The following is a 19,972-nucleotide window of genomic DNA, read 5'->3' on the forward strand; positions in this document are numbered from 1 at the left end:
GCTGCTGCGCTCCCAAGCACCACACTCTACTGAGTGCGCCACCGGGCTGGCCCAGATTACTAATTTTTGAATTAGAATCTCTACTAATATTTTATGGCAATACTAATGGAAAATGGCCCATATCATGTATGTGTGCCTAAGTATATGTATGTATATATCTATGTTTACAGGCCTGTCACTACTTACATATACACATACATATATGTTAATATGTATTACCCATTAATATAACATTATCTGACTCTGATACGTCTTTTACATAAATTCTTAGATTATATCCAGACAAAGAACTATGAATATTATAATTCTGAGGCAATTTATTGGTGTTCCCAGTGCATGGCATTTCTAAGAATGTTATTGTTCAGAACAAATACTCATTGCCTTACAACTAAGCACATCCTGATTAAGCAGTATAATGAAGGATGGAATGGAACTATTTCTAGAAGACAAAGCAAGAAAAATTTTCTTTTGCTGCTGCTGCTGGCTCAGGTGCTTGTTCACTGAAAACCAGATAGTCTCATAACTTGAAGATATGTGTTCCTACATCTTAGGGACCTAATGATCTCACTGGTGCCTTTTAATGCTAATGTCTGAGTTTTCTCTTCTCCACATCCTGCAAAGCTGTTGTTTCTTTTCAGGCTATCCAGTCTGAGGCATCCTTTTCCCTGTGGTTAATGCAGGGCCACAAGTGCTGGACAGGATCATTGAACTGGCGCATTCTGAAAGGCAATGGTGGCAGGGTGTCATGACATGCTCCCAGTCTCCTTAAAGAGGCAAGCTTCCAAAGTGACAGGGCCTTTACAAACATGAGGCCAACCCAGAAGATGTGCTTTAAACCAATTGCCTCTGGTCAGAAAGATGAAAAGGTGTGTTCAGGTCACCGTAGGGATTCTCCAGCAGAGCTGTATTGGAAGAGACTCCTGGGCCTCCTCTATGGCTGTCACACTCTGCTAGAATGGCTCAGGAAGCTGGAGCGGCAGGGCCAGGAACCCATATGGTGTGGTCTGCAGACTTGTATATGTGCTCAGGGTGTGCTGATTGTCACAGCCCTCCCCAGGGCAGCTGCTTTCAACCTTTTCTTCTACCAGGATGATGCTGGTACCTCAGCAGAGGAAACTACAAAAGTAAGACTGGCCTTAGTGACACACACTCCCCAGAATGCCCTCTGTAACTTTCTCTTTTGCAGGTCCCTGCTGCAACAACTGGAGTGAGAATTCTGCCCTAGGGGCCACCCAAATTCCTAGACTTCCTGCCTTCAAAGGATATTCACGGATAATCCCAAATATCAAGTAATCTAAAAATAGGCTACAGGTGCCTTTGGAAAGCATTATATAATTCTTAAAATTAGGTTTTTCTTCCTAGTTACATTTTTTTCTCTCACCCTGATATTAAATAATTTGCATTTTCTTGAGTACATGCAGGCTGAGCAGAAGGGGTGCCTGAACAATGGCAGACAGTGTAGAGCAGCTGGCCTGGTATTAAAAGAGATACAGATGAGCCATAAAAACAAACAAATGTAGAGAGTTAATAATTAAAAGTCGATTACATATACTATTCTTATTTTCTCACCTACTTCTTTTCCTGCTAAATTATTCTACTTCTCTGTCTCTTCTGTCATTGGCATTTTCTGGTCCCAAGACTTCTTGCATACACTGTGACTAACCTGTAAATGCTCTCAGATCTTAAAAGTGTAATAATGACTTCTCTAATTAGGTGACTACCCATTTCTCTATGACTTCAGTGACTGCCAATTCTTTTTTTTTTTTCCTTTTTGTCTTTTTTCGTGTCCGGCAACGGATCGCAACCCTTGGTGTTGCTCCCACACCTCACTCAGCCAGTGAGCGGGAACCGGTCTGTATGTGGGATCCGAACCCTTGGCGGAAGCGCCACCGCGCTCCCAAGCAGCGCACTGTAGCAGTGCGCCACCGGGCCGGCCCAGTGACTGCCAATTCTAATGAGAAGCTATTGCTTTAATAAATTACGAATCAGGAAGTCTTAATGTGTAGTAAAAGATCACCTGGTTTTAAACCTAAACCATGTAAGGGAAAGGTAATGTGATGCAGAAGCCAATATCCTTGGTATAAATAGACAGAACTTCCCCAAACATTTTTAAGAGTCATCTTTCTGGCATCTGTGGCTCTTTTCTAGGATAAGCTACTTTTCAACAAACCAAGTGATAATGGAATTCAGGTTTTTCTAAATAAATTTCCTAAGGGCCTACCTCAGTGTTAAAAGACCCAATGTTCAAAATATCTCCTGAAAAATAATGAACCATAATACTGGGAATGGAGAACGAATAGATGACGTACGTAGTAACCAGCAGCACCCATGACAGCATCAACTGACAGAAACACACATACAAGCGAAAAATATAATTAAGAGATAATATGGGGCTGGCCCGGCGGCGCACTGCTATAGTGCGCCACTTGGGAAGTGCGGCGGCGCTCCCGCCGAGGGTTCGGATCCCACATACAGACCGGTTCCCGCTCACTGGCTGAGCGAGGCGCGGGAGCAACACCGAGGGCTGCGATCCCGTTGCCGGTCCCCGGTCCGGTACGGGGGCGACACTGAGGGTTGCGATCCGTTGCCGGACATGGAAAAAGACAAAAAAAAAAAAAAAAGAGATAATATGAATCTTGCCATGAACTTTTTGAAGTGCCCTCATACTCTCCTTAGCCACTACACATAACACAGCAGGACTTAAGTTCTCATTAGAAACACGGGTGGCCACCTTCTTGGTTTAACTCCTCATAGAAGACTGTTCCACAACGGGTCTTTCGAGATCTTACACACAGAAAAGAACACGGAAAACTTTTCTCCAAACTCCTGTATTTTCAGCTTTAAATAGTTAAGTGTTGCCTGTATTTTTAGGACCCATGATCTGAAGATGTTTTCTTTCCCCCAACAAGCGAGGATCCTCTTTTCAGTTACTGAGAGGAGCAGGGAGCTCAGGCTGCCAGTGGAATTCCCACAAAACCACCTAACAGTACACTGAGTTAATCTCTGGCCATATGATTTCCTGTTGTAGAAGTTCTTCACTTGTTTTACTTCCATTATTTTCATCATCATTAGAATAGTTTCCTGAATCTTGACTAGTTTGGGAATTGTATTTTTTGTTATCTTCATCAATTTGATTAGTTTCTTCTACCGCAGAAATCATGTTTGTATTTTCAATTATAAAACACCTTTCAGTTTGTTCCTCAGAAGTTGAAAGTAGAAGATTCTTTAATGGTTGTTCAGAGAAATACTAATTTAAGAAAGGAAAAAAAAATAGAAATGTATTCTTTAAAATAACAAAAATGCAAACCAACTACAGCTTACCAACCCTTTACCATTAGGTCTCTTTAACTCCAAAGCCTGAACTCTTACCTAGACTGCCTCCCAAGGCAAGCATAAACCCACCCCAGGTGAATGCACCTGCCAGTCTGTACTCTACGTGCAGGCCCTCAGCATTTAGTGTTTTCATGAAATATGCTAACCTCTTAGGAGTGCGAAACAAAAAACTGTGATGTGCTATGAAAGGAAACTCATGTTTTCATCAGTTGTTTCATTATCTTTGACTTCACCCACAGAATATACTTTCTACACTGATAGATGTTTCAGTCTTTTTGATATATCGTGAAGAATCACAAAGACTTTAAATGGTAAAACAACTGCCATAGAAGCCAAATTGCCAGAAAAATATGAGATTAAGGACAAGCCTTAGTATTCCATGCTATGTTATTATGCTACATGACTGTTTCTAAACTTAACTTACGAAAACTTTGAAGAAAATATCCTAATCAGGCTGTATTATTTTCTGGATACCAAGAAAACTTATATATTCTGTTGAAATCAAACATACAAGGGTACTTCACAAAGTTCACAGAAATATTCGTATTATTTTTTAATTCTGTTTTTTGATGAACATTTTGAAGTACCTCATATTTCCTGTTCATTTCCTAGCTCTTGACAAAAAAAGTAACATACCTCAGCCACATGGGAAGGTTTAACTGATGGAAAGAACACGTAATTGATGCACCTCCAGAGGCCTTTCACAGCACAGATGACAACTGCGACAGCAAATAATGCAGTGCAAATTCCAGCTATAAGCCTAACTTTAGAAGTATGTCCTGAAAATACACAAATAATGTTTAGCATCAATACATGTTCTGACACACGAATGCGTTCATAGTGCTGACAGCTTATGTGAGAGACTAGCCATATGAGAGGAAATGTAAAATCTATTAAATAATACCCTTAAAAATATTTCTGGTAGCACTGAGTACACAACTGTAGGCAATGACATCTACATTTAAAGACTGTCCTGGGAACTGAAGTAAGAGATCCTTTGGGAAGAATAAAGTATTGACATGTAGGCCCAGACCCGCAAGTATCCTTCAGCACTTCTACAACATACAACTAGCAAAATTTTAAAATACATTCTGTGACTAAGGCTCCAAGTCAACACCAGAAACTTTAAAAATATAAAATGAGATTAAACCATTCCCACATTAAAAAAATTCACAATTGAACTAATTAAGTGATTGCCACATGATAATTATATTAAGGATTATGGAAGCAAATTTAAAATGAAAAGTCTCGGTAATGGGCCATAATAATCAACCACATTGTATATTGACAAAATAAAAATTTAAAGGAAAAAAAAAAAATAAAATAAATAAATAAAAAATAAAATAAAATGAAAAGTCTTACTAAATGCTGGAGAGCAATAATTAAAGAAATTAATTATGTGGATACTGGATGAATTATAAAGCATTCAAAAACACTGAACTGAGTTGAACATTAAAAATATTTTGTAAAACTGAAAGACTTAGCTTGAAGGTCTACTTTTGATTCATCTAGTTCATGAAGAAAATACTCTATTTTTAGCAGTTAAGAGTAAATATTTTACAATTCCAATGTACTGAATTATTTTTACATCTAGCTACATTAAAAAAAAAAAGATATAATAGAAGATTCTGACCTGGTTTTGTTTTCTCACACACAATCTCACTGAAAACACTGCTTTTATTCCACTTTCCATTCATAAGATGTGCTCTGGCTTTGACACAATATACAGTCAGCGGTTGTAAGTTAGGAACAGTAAAATCAGCATTTTCCTCTAGCATTTTTCTCTATAAAAATAATTAAATCATTGATAAAATTTAGTCACCTCATGAAATCAGACAGGAAATATCTATTTTCTGAATTCTTTTACATTCAATCTAAGATTGGCCTCTCCCACTCAGGTGGCATGTGTTTAAGAAATACAAATTTGTTTTCAGCAACTAATTATGATCAAATCAAGACAGTTAAAAATGCTGCTGCTGCCTAAAACGCATATGATATATTCCTAAGACAACTCCAATTTAAGTACATGCTGATTTGATTTCATTGCCATTGTATTATGTCTGGTTTATGATAGAATGGTTCAGTGTAGGGGTTTTGGCCTCAAACTGCCGTATTATGGTATCACGTACATCTGTGTAGCCTTGAGCAAGTTAATTTCTCGGTGCCTTCTTTTCTGACCTGTAAAACGAGGACAATTACTGCTCCTATCTGTATTAGTTAGCTATTGCCACAATACTGTTGTGTAACAAATCCACCTCACCATCCAGTGGCTTGAAACATAACTATTTCTTCTTCTCACTCACAAGTGTATGGATTGGCTGGGGGAGCTCCCCCTGAGGCCATGGATGAGGTTTCGGTCTGCTCCACCAGCCTCTCATCCCCCTTGGACTACAAGTACGTGGAATACGCTTTCCTTCTGGCAGACAGGAGAAAACATAAGAGCCAAACCAAACCATGCAAGCACACTTAAGGCCTCAGCTCACAGCGCACCCACTGAGGCTCCACTGTCTAAAGCTCAGCATCAGTGGAGCAGGGATAAAGCCTCCATCCCAAGTATGTATTAAACAGCAATGTAATGGACCACACCGTTTGGCAGGTGTGTTTTGAAGAATGAATGAGATAATTCAAGTAAAATACTTAACATAGTAGCTGATGCATACTAAGTATTCAATAAATGAGTTACTGTTATCATAATTATTGATGTATTATTATCTACCACAGGATCGGGTGGCGACTAAAATATATCAAATCTTTACTGTTTGTCAAATGATGTGCTAGGTATTTTCATATATGTTACCTCATTTGAAACCTTATAAACACCCTTTTGAAAAACTTAGTTGCTAGGATTACCACCACTGGCAGGTGGGAAACAAAGTCTCAAAAAGATAAAGCACCTTACCTGAAGTTATACAATCTGGTAGCGTGAGACACAAATTTAGGTTTGTCTGATCCAGGGACAGTCAAAAACTGACCATAATTCTCAATGGCCTAAATTATGCTGTGGTTACAGTAGTCAGATAGTCAAAATGAAAAGAGCCAAGTCATTCCTCAGATCTAAGCAATATGCTTAGATTTCCAAAAGAAAATGAAATTACAGAATTTACCAACTCTACTGCACAAGATTTTTAAAGGTTGATTCCTTGATTGTAATTGCACAAAGGAAAAGCAATCTAGGAATCATGCAGATTTTAGGACACTGTGTATTATCTTTGCCAGTGTTTTTTTTTTTTTTTTTGGTGGCTGGCCGGTACGGGGATCCAAACACTTGACACTGGTGTTATTAGCACCACACTCTACTAACTGAGCTAAATGGCCAGCCCCAGTTTTTGAATTTATGTTTAGACCAGTGTTTCTCAACTCTTTTTTTATTACTACCGCCCTAAAGAGACTTCTCAGATAATTTTTTTCTAATCCCTCCCCCATCATGGAATTAAATACTAAGGAATGAGATTTTGTTGGGCAAAGTTGAACTCTGGAGGCATGCTTTCTCTCTTGAGGGCCACAAAGGATTGTGATATCTAAGATTCTTTTGCCCCATGAGAACCAATTTTTGTCCCCTTGGAGGTGCCACCAGAGGACATTTGACAATGTCTGGAGATTGTTTTTCATTGTCACAACTGGGAGGGAGTGCTACTGGCATCCAGTGTGGAGAGGCAGAGGTGATGCTAAGCATCCCACAATGCACAGCACAGCCCCCAAAAGGAATTATCTGGCCCAAATGTCAATAGTGTTGAGAAACCCTGGTTAGATGAATAACTGGGAATCATGTTAAAAGTGCAAATTCCTGGGCCGGCCCGGTGGCGCACTGGAGAGTGCGCCGCTTGCGAGTGCGGCGGCGCTCCCACCGAGGGTTCGGATCCCATGTGGAGACCGGTTCCCGCTCACTGGCTGAGCGTGGTGCGGGCGCGACACCGAGGGTTGCGATCCCGTTACCGGTCAGTAAAAAAGACAAAAAGGAAAAAAAAAAGTGCAAATTCCTGAGTTCTACCCCCAGAGATTGTGATTCAGTAGCAATGGGCTCAGGAATCTGTTTTTTAAAATCAAACTGGGCCCAGATGCAGGTGATACATAACTCTACCACGCAAAACATGAAAAAAAAATGCTAATATTCTTCATATTGTAAATATCTGAGTTAATCACCTAGTCTTAAAGTTTAAAAACTTCCCCCAAATTTTACATTCAAGCTTTGTTTACCCCAAATCACAGCTATGACTCTAAGTTACAAAATTATACAAGTACAGTCTTTTTACCTCAGCATTTGAAGTGTTTTTCCAAAAAACAATTTCATAAATTGGTGGGTAATCCTGGCTCACAGGTCTTTTTTCAGACTCTTCTGAGTCACTGACATAGATACGCATTGAATCGCTACTGGATTTTATGTTAATGACTGGAGGAAGCATGATAGCTAGAAAAAATTTGTAAAGACATAATGTTCAATTAGAAAAACAATTTTAAGAACTTGCACCAAATCTGAGAATTACGAACTCAAGTAAAAACTATTGACTTACTTTGTTGTTCAGTATCAAGTTTTTTCTCTTCAGACCAAAGAGATGTGTTATTTCCATCAGATGCCCGTACACGGAGAAAGTAAATTTCTTTTGAGGATTTTTTTTGAGGAATGACACACTGGGTAATTTTGATATCTTCACAGTTAGGTATTGATTCCCATTTATCTGAATAGTTCTCAGAATCCCTTTTTAAATAGGCACTTTAAAGACAAATTTTTATTTTTAATTCAAACACATTAATTCAATAAATATTCATCGAGTATTTATATAAGTATTTATAGTATGCCAGACACTCTGTTAGGGCTTAAGGTTAGAGAAATAAAGTTCCCACCCTCAGGAAACTCACAATACAGTGGAAGAGACATGTACCCAAGGCAAAAGAAAACCAAAGATTGCCCCAGCATGTGATAAAGTAGTAGTGTGTTAGAGGTGGCTCATGCCAATGTGCACAACTGTTAAATTTTCAGGAATGCTTCATGCTGGTTTTTAAACATAGCCATTACTAAAAGTTGTTATAAAAACTTGCAAATCAAAGATAATAACTACTCAAAACTCATCTTGTCCTAGTTCCTTTACTGTATTTTATTATCCATGTTTTTGAGGCTATTTATGTCTATTGTATCTATATGGTAGAAATACATAATGTTGTGCGACTGTGCATATCTTTCCAATTCCACATTAAAGGATATCATGCTGGTAGCTTGAAAATGGCACAGTGGGAATATTTATAGCACAATAATCAGCAAGCACTACAAATAGGACTGTTCCCCTCTGGAAAGCCATGTACCAGTACATCAACGGATTAGTGCTGTAATAGATATACACGTCACAGTGTTATGAGAGCAAGTCTGAATGAAGTATTGGCACTCAGCTGAGACTAGACGGGTTAAGTAACTTGCTCAGAAACCAACATCTAAAAGCATCTCAGTTCAAGTCTTGAACAACAATACCCTCTTAACTGATTTCCTAGTCTTTGGTGTCTCCTTAGTCCACTGCCCACATACAATGAAGCCACATACACCTTCCTCAAGCACAGCTAGCCCTCCATGTCCATACGTTCTTCACCTGTGGGGTCAACCAACCACGCATTGAAAATATTCAGGAAAATCAATGTTCACAGATACGGGCCTGTAGTTTTCTTTTTTGTGGTGATGCTGGCCTCAGAAAATGTGTTAGGAAGCATTCCCTCCAGCTCTACTTTTTGGAAGAGTTTAAGAAGTATTGCTATTAATTCCTCTTTCAAAGTCTGATTGAATTCAGCTGTAAAGAAATCTGATCCTGAGCTTTTCTTTGTTAGGTTGGTATTACTTCAATCTCTTTCTTTGTTATCAGTCTGTTCAGGCTTTCTATTTCTTCCTGATTCAACATTCGTAGGCTGTTTCTGTTTATTTGTTTTTAGGAATTTACCCATTTCCCCTAGGTTATGAAATTCGTTGGCACATAATTGTTCATAATAGACATTATGATCCTTTTCATTTCTGAGGCATCTGTTATAATGTCTCCACTTTCATTTCTGATTTCATATATTTGAGTCTTCTCTCTTTTTTTTCTTAAGTCTAGCTATGGGTTTTGTCAATTTTGCTTATTTTTTCTAAAAAGCCAACTGTGAGTTTTATTAATTTTTTCCATGGTTTTTCTATTCTCTATTTGACTTGTTTCTATTCTGATCTTTATTACTTTCTTCCTTCTGCTAACCTTTGGGCAAATAAAATTTCCCTTTTGATTTCTTCTTTGACCCATTGGTTGTTCAGGAGCATGTTGTTTAATTTCCACATGTCTGTCAACTTTCCAAAATTTGTTATTCATTTCTAGTTTCATACCATTGTAATAGGAAATAATACTTGATTTGACTTCTGTCTTCTTAAATTTGGTGAGACTTATTTTGTGGCCTAACATAATACCTATCCTGGAGAGTGTTCCACGTGCACTAGAGAAGAATGTGTATTCTGTTGGTTTTGGACTAAATGTTCTCTATATATGTTAGGTCCGTTTTGTCTAAATGCAGTTCAATTCCAGTATTTCCTTATTAACTTTCTGTCTGGTTGATCTGTCCGTTGTTGAAAGTGGGGTATTAAATTGCCCTACTATTATTGTATTGTTACCTGTTTCTCTCTTCATTTTCGTTAATATTTGCTTTATATATTTAGGTGCTCTGATGGTGGGTACATATATATATATATCCACATTTACAATTTTTATGTTCTCTTTATGAATTGAACCCTTTTTCATTAAATAATAGCTTTCTTTGTGTCTTGTGAGTTTTTGACTTGAAGTCTATTTTATCTGATGTAAGTATAATCATCCACTCTCTCTTTTGGTTTATATTTGCATGAAATTATCTTCTTATATCCCTTCACTTTCTGCCTATGTGTATCCTAAGGCTAAAGAGGGTCTCTTGTAGGCAGTATATACTCAAATCTTGCTTTTTTATGCATTCAGCTACTCTGTCTCTTGATTAGAGAATTTAATCCATTTATAAATTCAAAGTAATTATTGACAGGTAAGAACTTACTACTGCCATTTTGTTAACTCTTTTATGGCTGTTTTGTAGATCCTTTGTTCTTTTCTTCCTCTCTCGTTTACCTTTGTGATTTGGTGATTTTCTGTAATGCCAAACTTTAATTCCTTTCTCTCTACTGTTTGACTGCTATAGATTTTTGCTTTGTGCTTACCATGAGGCTTACACTAAATACCTTGTAGTTATAATAAACTATTTTACTAATTATCAACTTAACTTCAGCTGTGCTGTAGACTGGATCCTCCCCCACCCACCCCCACCCCACTGCCCCAACCTCATTGAAGCTTAAATCCCCACTGTCCAGACTGGGGAAATAATACATGCAACTAGAGTCACATCTTTTTAATAAAACAGCCAGTAAAAACCCTAGGTATTAGAATACATCCATTTTACAACAAATAAAGAAACTGAGGCCCACAGACATTAAGTGATTAGATTAATGTCATCTAACTAGTTACTGGCAGAGCTGGGGCTGGAATTAATTTTCCCAAGTTGCCAATATATCATATCCATCTCTCGGTCATTCTATATGCAAGGAGTTATAGGTGGCTGAAGTAAAGTGAAAAGAAGCATGATCAAACCAGGTATAAACAATCATAAATAAATTGAGTGAAAGGAAGTTTACGGAATAGAACTTACTGGAGCCTCTGAACTTGAAATGTCACGTTTATATATGCATAATCCCATTTCAGAACATAGCTGTGATTTTTAGCACTGATTTCTATATTTTCTGGTGGAAGCAGTTTATTTTCAACTAGAAGCCAAAGAATACATTAAAAAAAGCATACATTTTTATTCTAGTGAGTTAATATATGGCAAGAATTCTTAACAGCATAGGCAAGAAGATTAAATGCTTACATTTTGTCATTATAATAGTTAAATAAATTATGGTGCATATTCACACAATGTAATACTATGCAGCCATTTAAAAGAATGTGACAGATATGTATGGATGGATATAGAAAGATATCCTCAATATATTAGGTTAAACAAACAAGATGTAAAACGTACCTAGCAGGATCCTATTTTTCAAATTACCAGAACAAAACCCAAAAAACTATGGGTCTGTGGATATACTCATATAAGTTCTGAAAAAACTATGAAAGGGTATACACAAACTGCTAGCAATGCTTATCTCTGGCAAATGAAATTGGAGATAAGAAGGCAGGAGAGAAAAACTTTACTTTAAAGCAATGACCTTCCCCTTTTTTGTGGATTCTGAACAAATAAAAACAGTTTTTGTCATTTAAAAATATTTGGACTTTTAAGTAGAATTACTTTTCATTACTATTTACTTGAGACAAAAATCCCAGACAGCATATTTTTGCTTATATAAATGCTGTTATAATGGTTTGAATATCTATTAAGCCATTATATAAACTTCAGCAACTACTGGGAAAATGCCAAAACTAATGTAATATTGCCAATCTATATATATTGTTATTGAATCTAAAGCAAAACATCCTCCTTACCTGTGGTACTGATACAATGCACTGGACTATAGACACCAACTTTCATCTGCAAATATAGTTCTGCTTTAACTTTTAAACAGTATATAGTCTCTGGTGAGAGTTTATAAATTTTATCTCTAGCATGAACAGTTTCAGCTCTTTCCTATAATAAAAAATTGAAGTATGTTCTTTTAAAAAAAGTATAAAGTCAAATTTTAGAATTAATTCACCTCATTTTTCTCTCACATCAAACAAAGGTTAAAAATAATGCTTACTTCTATACTTGAAGAGTTTTTCCAGATAACCAAGCTATATTTAAAGTCCTCCTGATCCCACATGGCACTATTTTTTGTTCCAGGAGGAGAGATGTTTATTATTATTGCCTTATCTTCAGCTTCTAAATGTACTTCTGGAGGACCAACTTGAGCTGTAAAAATCAAAACAATTACTATGCAACTTTATTAATACAATACCAAAACTCTCATTCAACAAATAATTCTGAGTGCTTAACAGAGGCCTGGCATAGCAAAACAGAGGAAGTCCCTCATGGAGCTTATACGCAAGGGGGATATGGCAAAAAACCTCAAACAAACATAGAATATCATGTGGGCTATAAAGAAAAATAAAGTATAAAGGGACAAAAAATGGTAGCAAGTGCTGTTTTAGGTAAGTTAGTCAGGAAAAGCCCCTCTGAGAAAGACATTTGAACTGCAGCCTGGCTAACGTAAGAGAGTAGACATGCAAATATCCAGGAAAAAAGTATTCCAGGTTAAGGCAGGATCAAGTGCAAAGCTCCCCAAATGGGAATGTGTTTAACATTTTCAAAAGACAGTAGGGGGCTAGAATGGCTGAAAGTGGTTGAAAATGAGATGAGTGAGAGAGGTGGCTGGAGGCCAGATAATAAAGGAAGAACTTTGCAGTCATAGCAGAGTTTGTGAAGTCATCGGAGGGTTGAGACTGGAGAAGTGCCATGATCTGGTTTACATTTTAGGAAGATCATCCTAGTTAATGCATGAGGAAGCAGGCTACTGGTAAGAAATCAAGCGAAAAATTAAGAGGCTTGGGAAAAGGCTGGTAGCAGGGACAGAAGTGAGAACAAATCAGATGTACTTTGAAGATGGATCAGAAGGAATTTGTTGATTGACTGGATGTAGGATGTGAGAAAAACAGGTCTCAAAGACGACTCCAAGCAAACAAATAGGTAATGTCATTAGCTGAGATGAAAAAAACTGCAGGAAGAGCAGGTTTTGAGGGAAAAATCAAGAGCTTTATTTGATCGTTTTCAATTTGAGATGACTTTAAAGATCTAAGTAGACATGCTGCATAGAGACGGTGGTCGGGGTGAAATGGGGCTAGTGATACACTTTTGGGAGTCAAGAGTATATGGAAAGCCATAAGATTACCAGTGGGGTGAGCACAGAAAGAGAAGAAGTTCAATGACTGAGCCCTGCAGCAGTCTAACACTTAAAAGTCTGGGAGATGAGGAGGAACTGGCATTGCAGCAACCAATGAGCAGGAGAACTAGAAAAGAGAAGCATCCTAGAGATCCAATAAATGAAGTGTTTCAAGAAAGAGAGAGTGATGACCATGCCTACACCACAGACAGAGTGAGCCAGAAGAGGACTGGAAATTCACTTGGCACTGTGGAGGTTGCTGGTGACCTTGAGAAGAGTGGTTTTAGTACAGTGGTGAGGAACAAAGCTTGATTGGAGAGGATTAAAGAGGGAATGGGAAAAAAAGAACAGAAAGGGAGTCCAGATAATGTTTTTGAGTTTTGGTATAGAGTAAGGGCTCTCAAACTTTTCGGTCTCAGGATCCCTTTATACTCTTTTTGGTGCCTGGCCAGTAACAGGGAACTTTATACTCTTAAAAGAAATTATTGAGGCTCCCAAAGAGCTTTTGTTTATATGGGTTATGTCTTTTGATATTCAGCATATTAAACATTAAAACTGATAAAATTTATTTATTTATTTTTATTTTATTTTTTTTCCTTTTTGTCCTTCACTGACCAGTAACAGGATCGCAACCCTCGGTGTTGCGCCCGCACCACGCTCAGCCAGTGAGCGGGAACCGGTCTCCACATGGGATCCGAACCCTCGGTGGGAGCGCCGCCACGCTCCCAAGCGGCGTTTTTGTCTTTTTTACTGACCGGTAACGGGATCGCAATGCTTGGTGTCGCGCCCGTACCGGGGACGGGCAACGGGATCGCAACCCTTGGTGTTGCGCCAGCACCGTGCTCAGCCAGTGAGCGGGAACCGGTCTCCACATGGGATCCGAACCCTCGGTGGGAGCGCCGCCACGCTCCCAAGCGGCGCACTCTCCAGTGCGCCACTGGGCCGGCCCTAAAACTGATAAAATTTAAAAGAATGTATTAAAATCCATTAAAAAATAACAATGATAAACCAAAACAACAAAAAACTTAGTGAAGAGTGGTGCTGTTCTACATGTTTTCCCAAATCTCTTTAATGTCTGGATTAACAAGGGAGACAGATGGATCCCATACTGACTTGTGCATTTGATCAGTCACCAGTCACCACATCACACATCAAACAGCCTCCTTTGGAAAACTCCACTGTGTATACAAGAGAATGAAAACAAAAAAGACAAATAAGTCTTAGAATTATTATAAAAACAATTTTGTCTTGATGTACCCTCTGAAAGGGTCTTGGGGAACACTCTTTCAGAACCACTACTATACAGAAAGCAGAAAAATGGAGTCATAGCAGGAGGGCAATACAGGTTTAAGGGAATCTTTTTTTAAGACGGAAGAGTTTATATCATGCATATGAATGAGCTTAGGATATGAACTCTTCTGGTAGTATTTGCTAAAGAATATGATTCAGCTAGCAACTTCTCTTACCTTTTAGAAATGGTACAAATGAGTCAACCTCATACCATGAAGAAGTGTTATTTCCTTTTTCTGCTCTTATACGCAATTTAATTTTTTCATAAACATTTGGCTTGAGTGAAGAAAAGTTGCATTTGGTACTAGTAATATACTGACACCCAGGCAATTTTATCCAATTATCCATCTCAGGCCTTTAAAGTAAAAAAGCAAATAAATGAATGAGCAAATGTATAAATACAGAAGAGTATTAAATATATTTTCTATTTACTAATAGTTTAAGTAGTTATTTCTTCTACTTGAGTTAATGTTCTGTTAACATTTCAGTGTATGGGCCAGCCCATGGCTCACTCGGGAGAGTGTGGTGCTGATAACACCAAGGCCGTGGGTTCAGATCCCATGTAGGGATGGCTGGTTAGCTCACTGGCTGAGCCTGGTGCTGACAGCACCAAGTCAAGAGTTAAGATGCCCTTACCGGTCATCAGCACCATACCTCTGGTAAAATGTCATGACAACTACTAATTTCTTTCCTGTTTCAAAGACTAGAAGGACCACAAATGAGCTTATATCCATACCAAGCTGAAATTTGTAGAACACATATATTTTATGGAAGGAAGAATCTATTCTTTAAAGCTATTCTGGGAGTTTTTTTTTTTTTCTTTTTCTTTTTGTCTTTTTTACTGACCGGTAACGGGATCGCAATCCTCGGGTGTCACGCCCGTACCGGGGACCGGCAACGGGATCACAACCCTCAGTGTTGCATCCGCACCATGCTCAGCCAGTGAGTGGGAACCGGTCTCCACATGGGATCCGAACCCTCGGCGGGAGCACCGCCGCGCTCCCAAGCGGCGCACTCTCCAGTGCGCCACCAGGCCGGCCCCTTACCGGTCATCTTTAAAAAAAACAAAAAAACAAAAACATTTCAGTGTATGCCCTTCCACCTTTTGAGTGCATACAAACTAAGTTATTATTTATAAAATGGAATAATTTGGACATATAGTTCATTTTTTAATAGAGTTCTATATAATTTTGTGGGTGGTTGCCATTCAGATTTCAAGGAAGCAAAGAAATAGATGACCCATAAGGCAAAAGTGAATTTTGTGTTGGCTTTGTTCAAAATACCTTGACTTCTGGCAAACTATTTTGAGTTGCTGGATCTTATCTTATTAAAAATTTGGGAACTGGATTTCATGATTCCCTTCTGAGTTCCTTCTATGAACACACTTACCTGCCCTAAGGAAGACTTCAGAATCAGTACAGTTTCTGGGCTTCATTTGCCCTCTCCAAAATCAAACTATCCCTCCCGTCTCCATAATTCCTTCTATTACATCACCAGAAACAAAAAACTTAAAATGTTAACATAAATGAATAAATTCTTCAAAGTGGAACCGGTTAATCAAAAAGTTCATCTTTTTTAAAAAGGGGAAAATAGATGAAAAAATCAAGTTAGCATGGAGTGCCTACTACAGAAAGGACACGTTGCCTGCTACAAAGGAGAAAAAAGGCTACAGTAAAAGTGAGGGACAGAAAAACTTAACATATTTCAGAATTTTTGCCTGTGTTAAGGCAGAGAAGCTATCCTCCGAGATGGCAATTTTGTCAAGCTTATTTCATAGTTCCACTAGTTTTAAAAGTAATACTGTAGATATCATTTTAAAGATGCTTTAAGATATTAGAAACCAGAGACGGTATCAAACTAATTATTGTGCTGACCTCAATACAAATCTACCTTATTTTTCAAAGAGGAAACTTTTTAAAAAATTACCAAAAATATGTACTAGCCTATGGAACACTTTATTTTTGGCAAGTTCCCCCTTCCACTTTACCTGTGTGAGGTCTGAGATTAGAACTGGCATTAAAAATACCTTAAACAAATATTCCTGAAAAACTCTTCCACATCAAAATCTATTTTTAAAAATCCAGAAACTCTTATTATAAGCCGAAAATCTTATCAAAAATTTAAACCTAAGCCTTATTATGGTTTTAACCCACCGTCACCCTTTATATCTGTCTGTGTTTCCTGCTCCAGGAGAGGTGGTTGCATGTTCCATTAAAATTGCTTGTGCATTTAAGGGAGCTACTACTGCAGCAGTAGCTACTTTTATATTTTCTTGAAAACAACAACCACAACAAAAAAACCTTTATCATATGCAATAATTAGATCATAAAATAACTTGAAATATAAATAAGTAACCAATATCATATTCATTTCATAAAACTAGTGCCATAATTTAAATTCATGCCATCTTTGTCTTTCCTATTCATTGAGGTATTCTATGTGCCCAGAAGAGTGTCTGGCATAGAAGATAACCAATATTTGTTGAATGAAAGAATGAATTGTATACATTATAAACATAATAAGTTACAAATTTAGATATGTTAGATGTAAGTTACAATCACTGATATTTTAGATTCCACATGTTCTGTAGGCACTGAAATCATAATAGCTTATTTAATCATCAGTGTTTCATTTATTACCAGTGGTATATGTCCTATGTTCTGAGAAACACTATATTCAAATATACCTGTCTGATGCTATTAATTATAATTATATAAATATAATTCAGTAGATTGCTTACTTTGTGCCATTCTCCTAAGCACTTTATATACAATTATTCAATACAATTATTAAATATTCAATACTTTATATACAATTATTCAATATAATTATTCGAACTCAGAACAACCTTCTGAGTTAGATACTTTATTATTGGGGTGTCCGATCCAAGTTTACTTGGGGCAGTCCTGCTTTAAACTTGTTCCAGCTTATCTAAAATTAAGTGCCTCTTTTCACTTTCAAAAGTATCATGGTTTGGATGATAAATTATATATGGTCGTATTAGTTATTATCTCCATTTAACAGATAAAGAAACTGAGACAGAGAATAATCAGCAGAGGATGGATTTAAATGCAGCCTGGCTCAAATCCATACTACACTACGCTAGTGTTATATTGTCTCCCAAACTTGTAGTCTGACATATTCTTACAAGGTAATTGTTTATAGAGCTAGCAGAACAAAATAAGGTAAGAAAGCAATGAATAATGCATTTGATGCTAAAGTCAGAATGGAAGAGTAAAGATGATTATGGGCTGCAGAATTAATATAAGCAATAACATGTGAAGGAACAAAAGTATGAGAGCATGGTCTGTAGCTCTTTCTTCATTATATAAGGATAACCCCTTTAAAATAAGGGTCTCAAGGGCCGGACCCATGGCTCACTTGGGAGAGTGCGGCGCTGGTAGCACTGAGGCCGCGGGTTCGGATCCTATATAGGGATGGCTGGTGCGTTGAGCGTGCTGCTGAGGGTTGCGATCCCCTTACCGGTCAAAAAAAAAAAAAACAAACAAAAAACAAGGGTCTCAATAGTCCCTGCTGTATCTAAAACAGTTGTTCATAAGAAACTTCCAAACTGAGGCAAAGAACAAAACTGGTAATAAAACTCAAAGTTCAATTTAAAGAAAATCTCTAGAGATAAAAATTCTTAAATTATCAATTCTGAGAAAAGCCATATATATATGTACACACACACAATTACTAAAGCTGTGTGAGTAATACCCCAGTTTTAGTAACAATTAGAGGACAATAGTGTCCTGACTGTGGTTGAAGTGGTGGGATCCTGGTTCTGGAGATCTTGACACCTTGTTTCTTCTCTGCCTGCTTTTTTCTTGGACAGGAGAACATGGTTAACAGACAGGGCTTCAATATCTGACTAGGAGGCAAAGTACTGTACTTCCTGAGCTGTGTTCCCTTCTGCAGTCCTTTCTTCTGCAAATCTCTGAGTGCCTATACTCTTGGCAACTATTAAGTAGAAAGTCAGTACTAGCAAGGAAGCACTGAAATTCTAGAAACATCAAGTCTTTGGAAATGCAAGGTCAAATATATTGACATATACATGCTGTATCTAAAATTAAAATATTGTGTATGATGGAGATAGCAGAAAAGCCTGAGCATAGGAAGCCTAGTGGCCTATTCCAAGACCTGGGACAAGCCTTTTGGGGTACTTGCCCATATCCTCAAGATATGCTCCAGTTCACACCCAATTTATATTTATCTTTTTTTTTTTTTTTGAAAGATGACCGGTAAGGGGATCTTAACCCTTGACTTGGTGGTGTCAGCACCACGCTCAGCCAGTGAGCAAACCGGTCATCCCTATATGGGATCCGAACCCGGGGCCTTGGTGTTATCAGCACCGCACTCTCCCGAGTGAGCCACGGGCCGGCCCCCAATTTATATTTAATGAAGCTGGGACATCCAGAACAGAGAAGGTACAGCTGTGGATTAGAGAAGCTGACTACCACTCTCATCCCCAAATCTCTTCTGTTTCAATGCCCAAATAAATTTGACTAAGCATCTATTTTGTAGAAATGAAGCTACAAATATCAGGTGAAACAGACATAAAATTTCTAAAAAATGGAAAAACCAAATGTTTCTCAAATCTGAAAAGGAATTATGGTGTTAAAATTGTAAAAATTATTCAGGACTTCTGGTCAAGATGGTGGAACAGACGATCCCTGGCTTCACCCTCTCTCACAAATCAACTAACTTACAACTATTAAAAAGCAACGACAGCCAAGCTGGGGTGGCTAGAGCTCAGGGGAAGAGGAGGAAAGACCTTCATGAAGGCCAGAGAAGCCTGTGAGAGAAATAAAAAACCTCTCCAACTGTTCTGAGTCCCGGCTGCTTCCAGGCTGGAGCTGCTAAGTGCACAGAGCATGAGCCAGCAAAAGCCACAGCAGTGCCCTTCGGGTGAAGTTGCATGGAGGTGGCAGGAGAGAAGAGGGCCTTGGTGGCCTCCAGACTAGCAAGACCACTAATAGGGCTTCTGTGGACCCACATGGGAGTGAGGAACTACTGAAAAAAAGGAGCCACTCAGAGGCTGGTGAGTCATCGCAAGGGACTGGCATACAGACCATCCCATGGGAAGTGTTTGCAGCATGGGCAGTGGGGGGAGACAGGCCCACCAGAACACTGAGACACAGTAAGAACAGCTGATCTGCCCCCCAATCAGTGTAGGACCATTCAGAGGAGACTGGTCAGGAATATATGGGGTGCAGTTTGATGAAAAGACTCAGGCCCGAACCAGTGTTTCTACACGACCCAGGTGCATTGGATTTCACTAAACTTGGAAGTCCTATAAAGTCAACCATTAAAACCTGAGCTGCACAGAAAGCCTTACCTAAGGAATCAACAGCAAAGCAGCAATTTAGCTCAACCACAGAGCTCAAGTACTCGTCCCCACAGGAAGTTCCCCCATTTTAGAAGTAAGCAAAGGACAACAAATTAGTTCCAGCACAGAGTTTAAGTGGTGGGAACAGC

At 38.3% G+C, this 19,972-nt stretch overlaps 1 protein-coding gene across 2 annotated transcripts in view; it reads right to left on the bottom strand.

The window, feature by feature from the left end:
* Positions 1–299: 299 nt before the first annotated feature.
* The window catches only part of IFNAR1 (interferon (alpha, beta and omega) receptor 1), a 31,824-nt gene continuing 12,151 nt past the window's right edge, over positions 300–19,972 (bottom strand). For both annotated transcript variants that reach the window (XM_008567120.1, XM_008567121.1), the window contains 10 exons: positions 14,671–14,849; positions 12,086–12,237; positions 11,832–11,973; positions 10,999–11,113; positions 7,842–8,041; positions 7,584–7,738; positions 4,967–5,117; positions 3,970–4,112; positions 2,732–3,247; positions 300–1,116 (listed from right to left, as the gene is read on the bottom strand). In XM_008567120.1, coding sequence (XP_008565342.1) covers positions 2,981–3,247; positions 3,970–4,112; positions 4,967–5,117; positions 7,584–7,738; positions 7,842–8,041; positions 10,999–11,113; positions 11,832–11,973; positions 12,086–12,237; positions 14,671–14,849 — 1,504 coding nt within the window. In that variant the 3' untranslated portion in view covers positions 300–1,116; positions 2,732–2,980. The remainder of the gene's footprint in view (positions 1,117–2,731; positions 3,248–3,969; positions 4,113–4,966; positions 5,118–7,583; positions 7,739–7,841; positions 8,042–10,998; positions 11,114–11,831; positions 11,974–12,085; positions 12,238–14,670; positions 14,850–19,972) is intronic.

This window comes from Galeopterus variegatus, unplaced genomic scaffold (assembly GCF_000696425.1).
Source record: "Galeopterus variegatus unplaced genomic scaffold, G_variegatus-3.0.2 Scaffold294, whole genome shotgun sequence".
Classification (NCBI taxonomy): domain Eukaryota; kingdom Metazoa; phylum Chordata; class Mammalia; order Dermoptera; family Cynocephalidae; genus Galeopterus; species Galeopterus variegatus.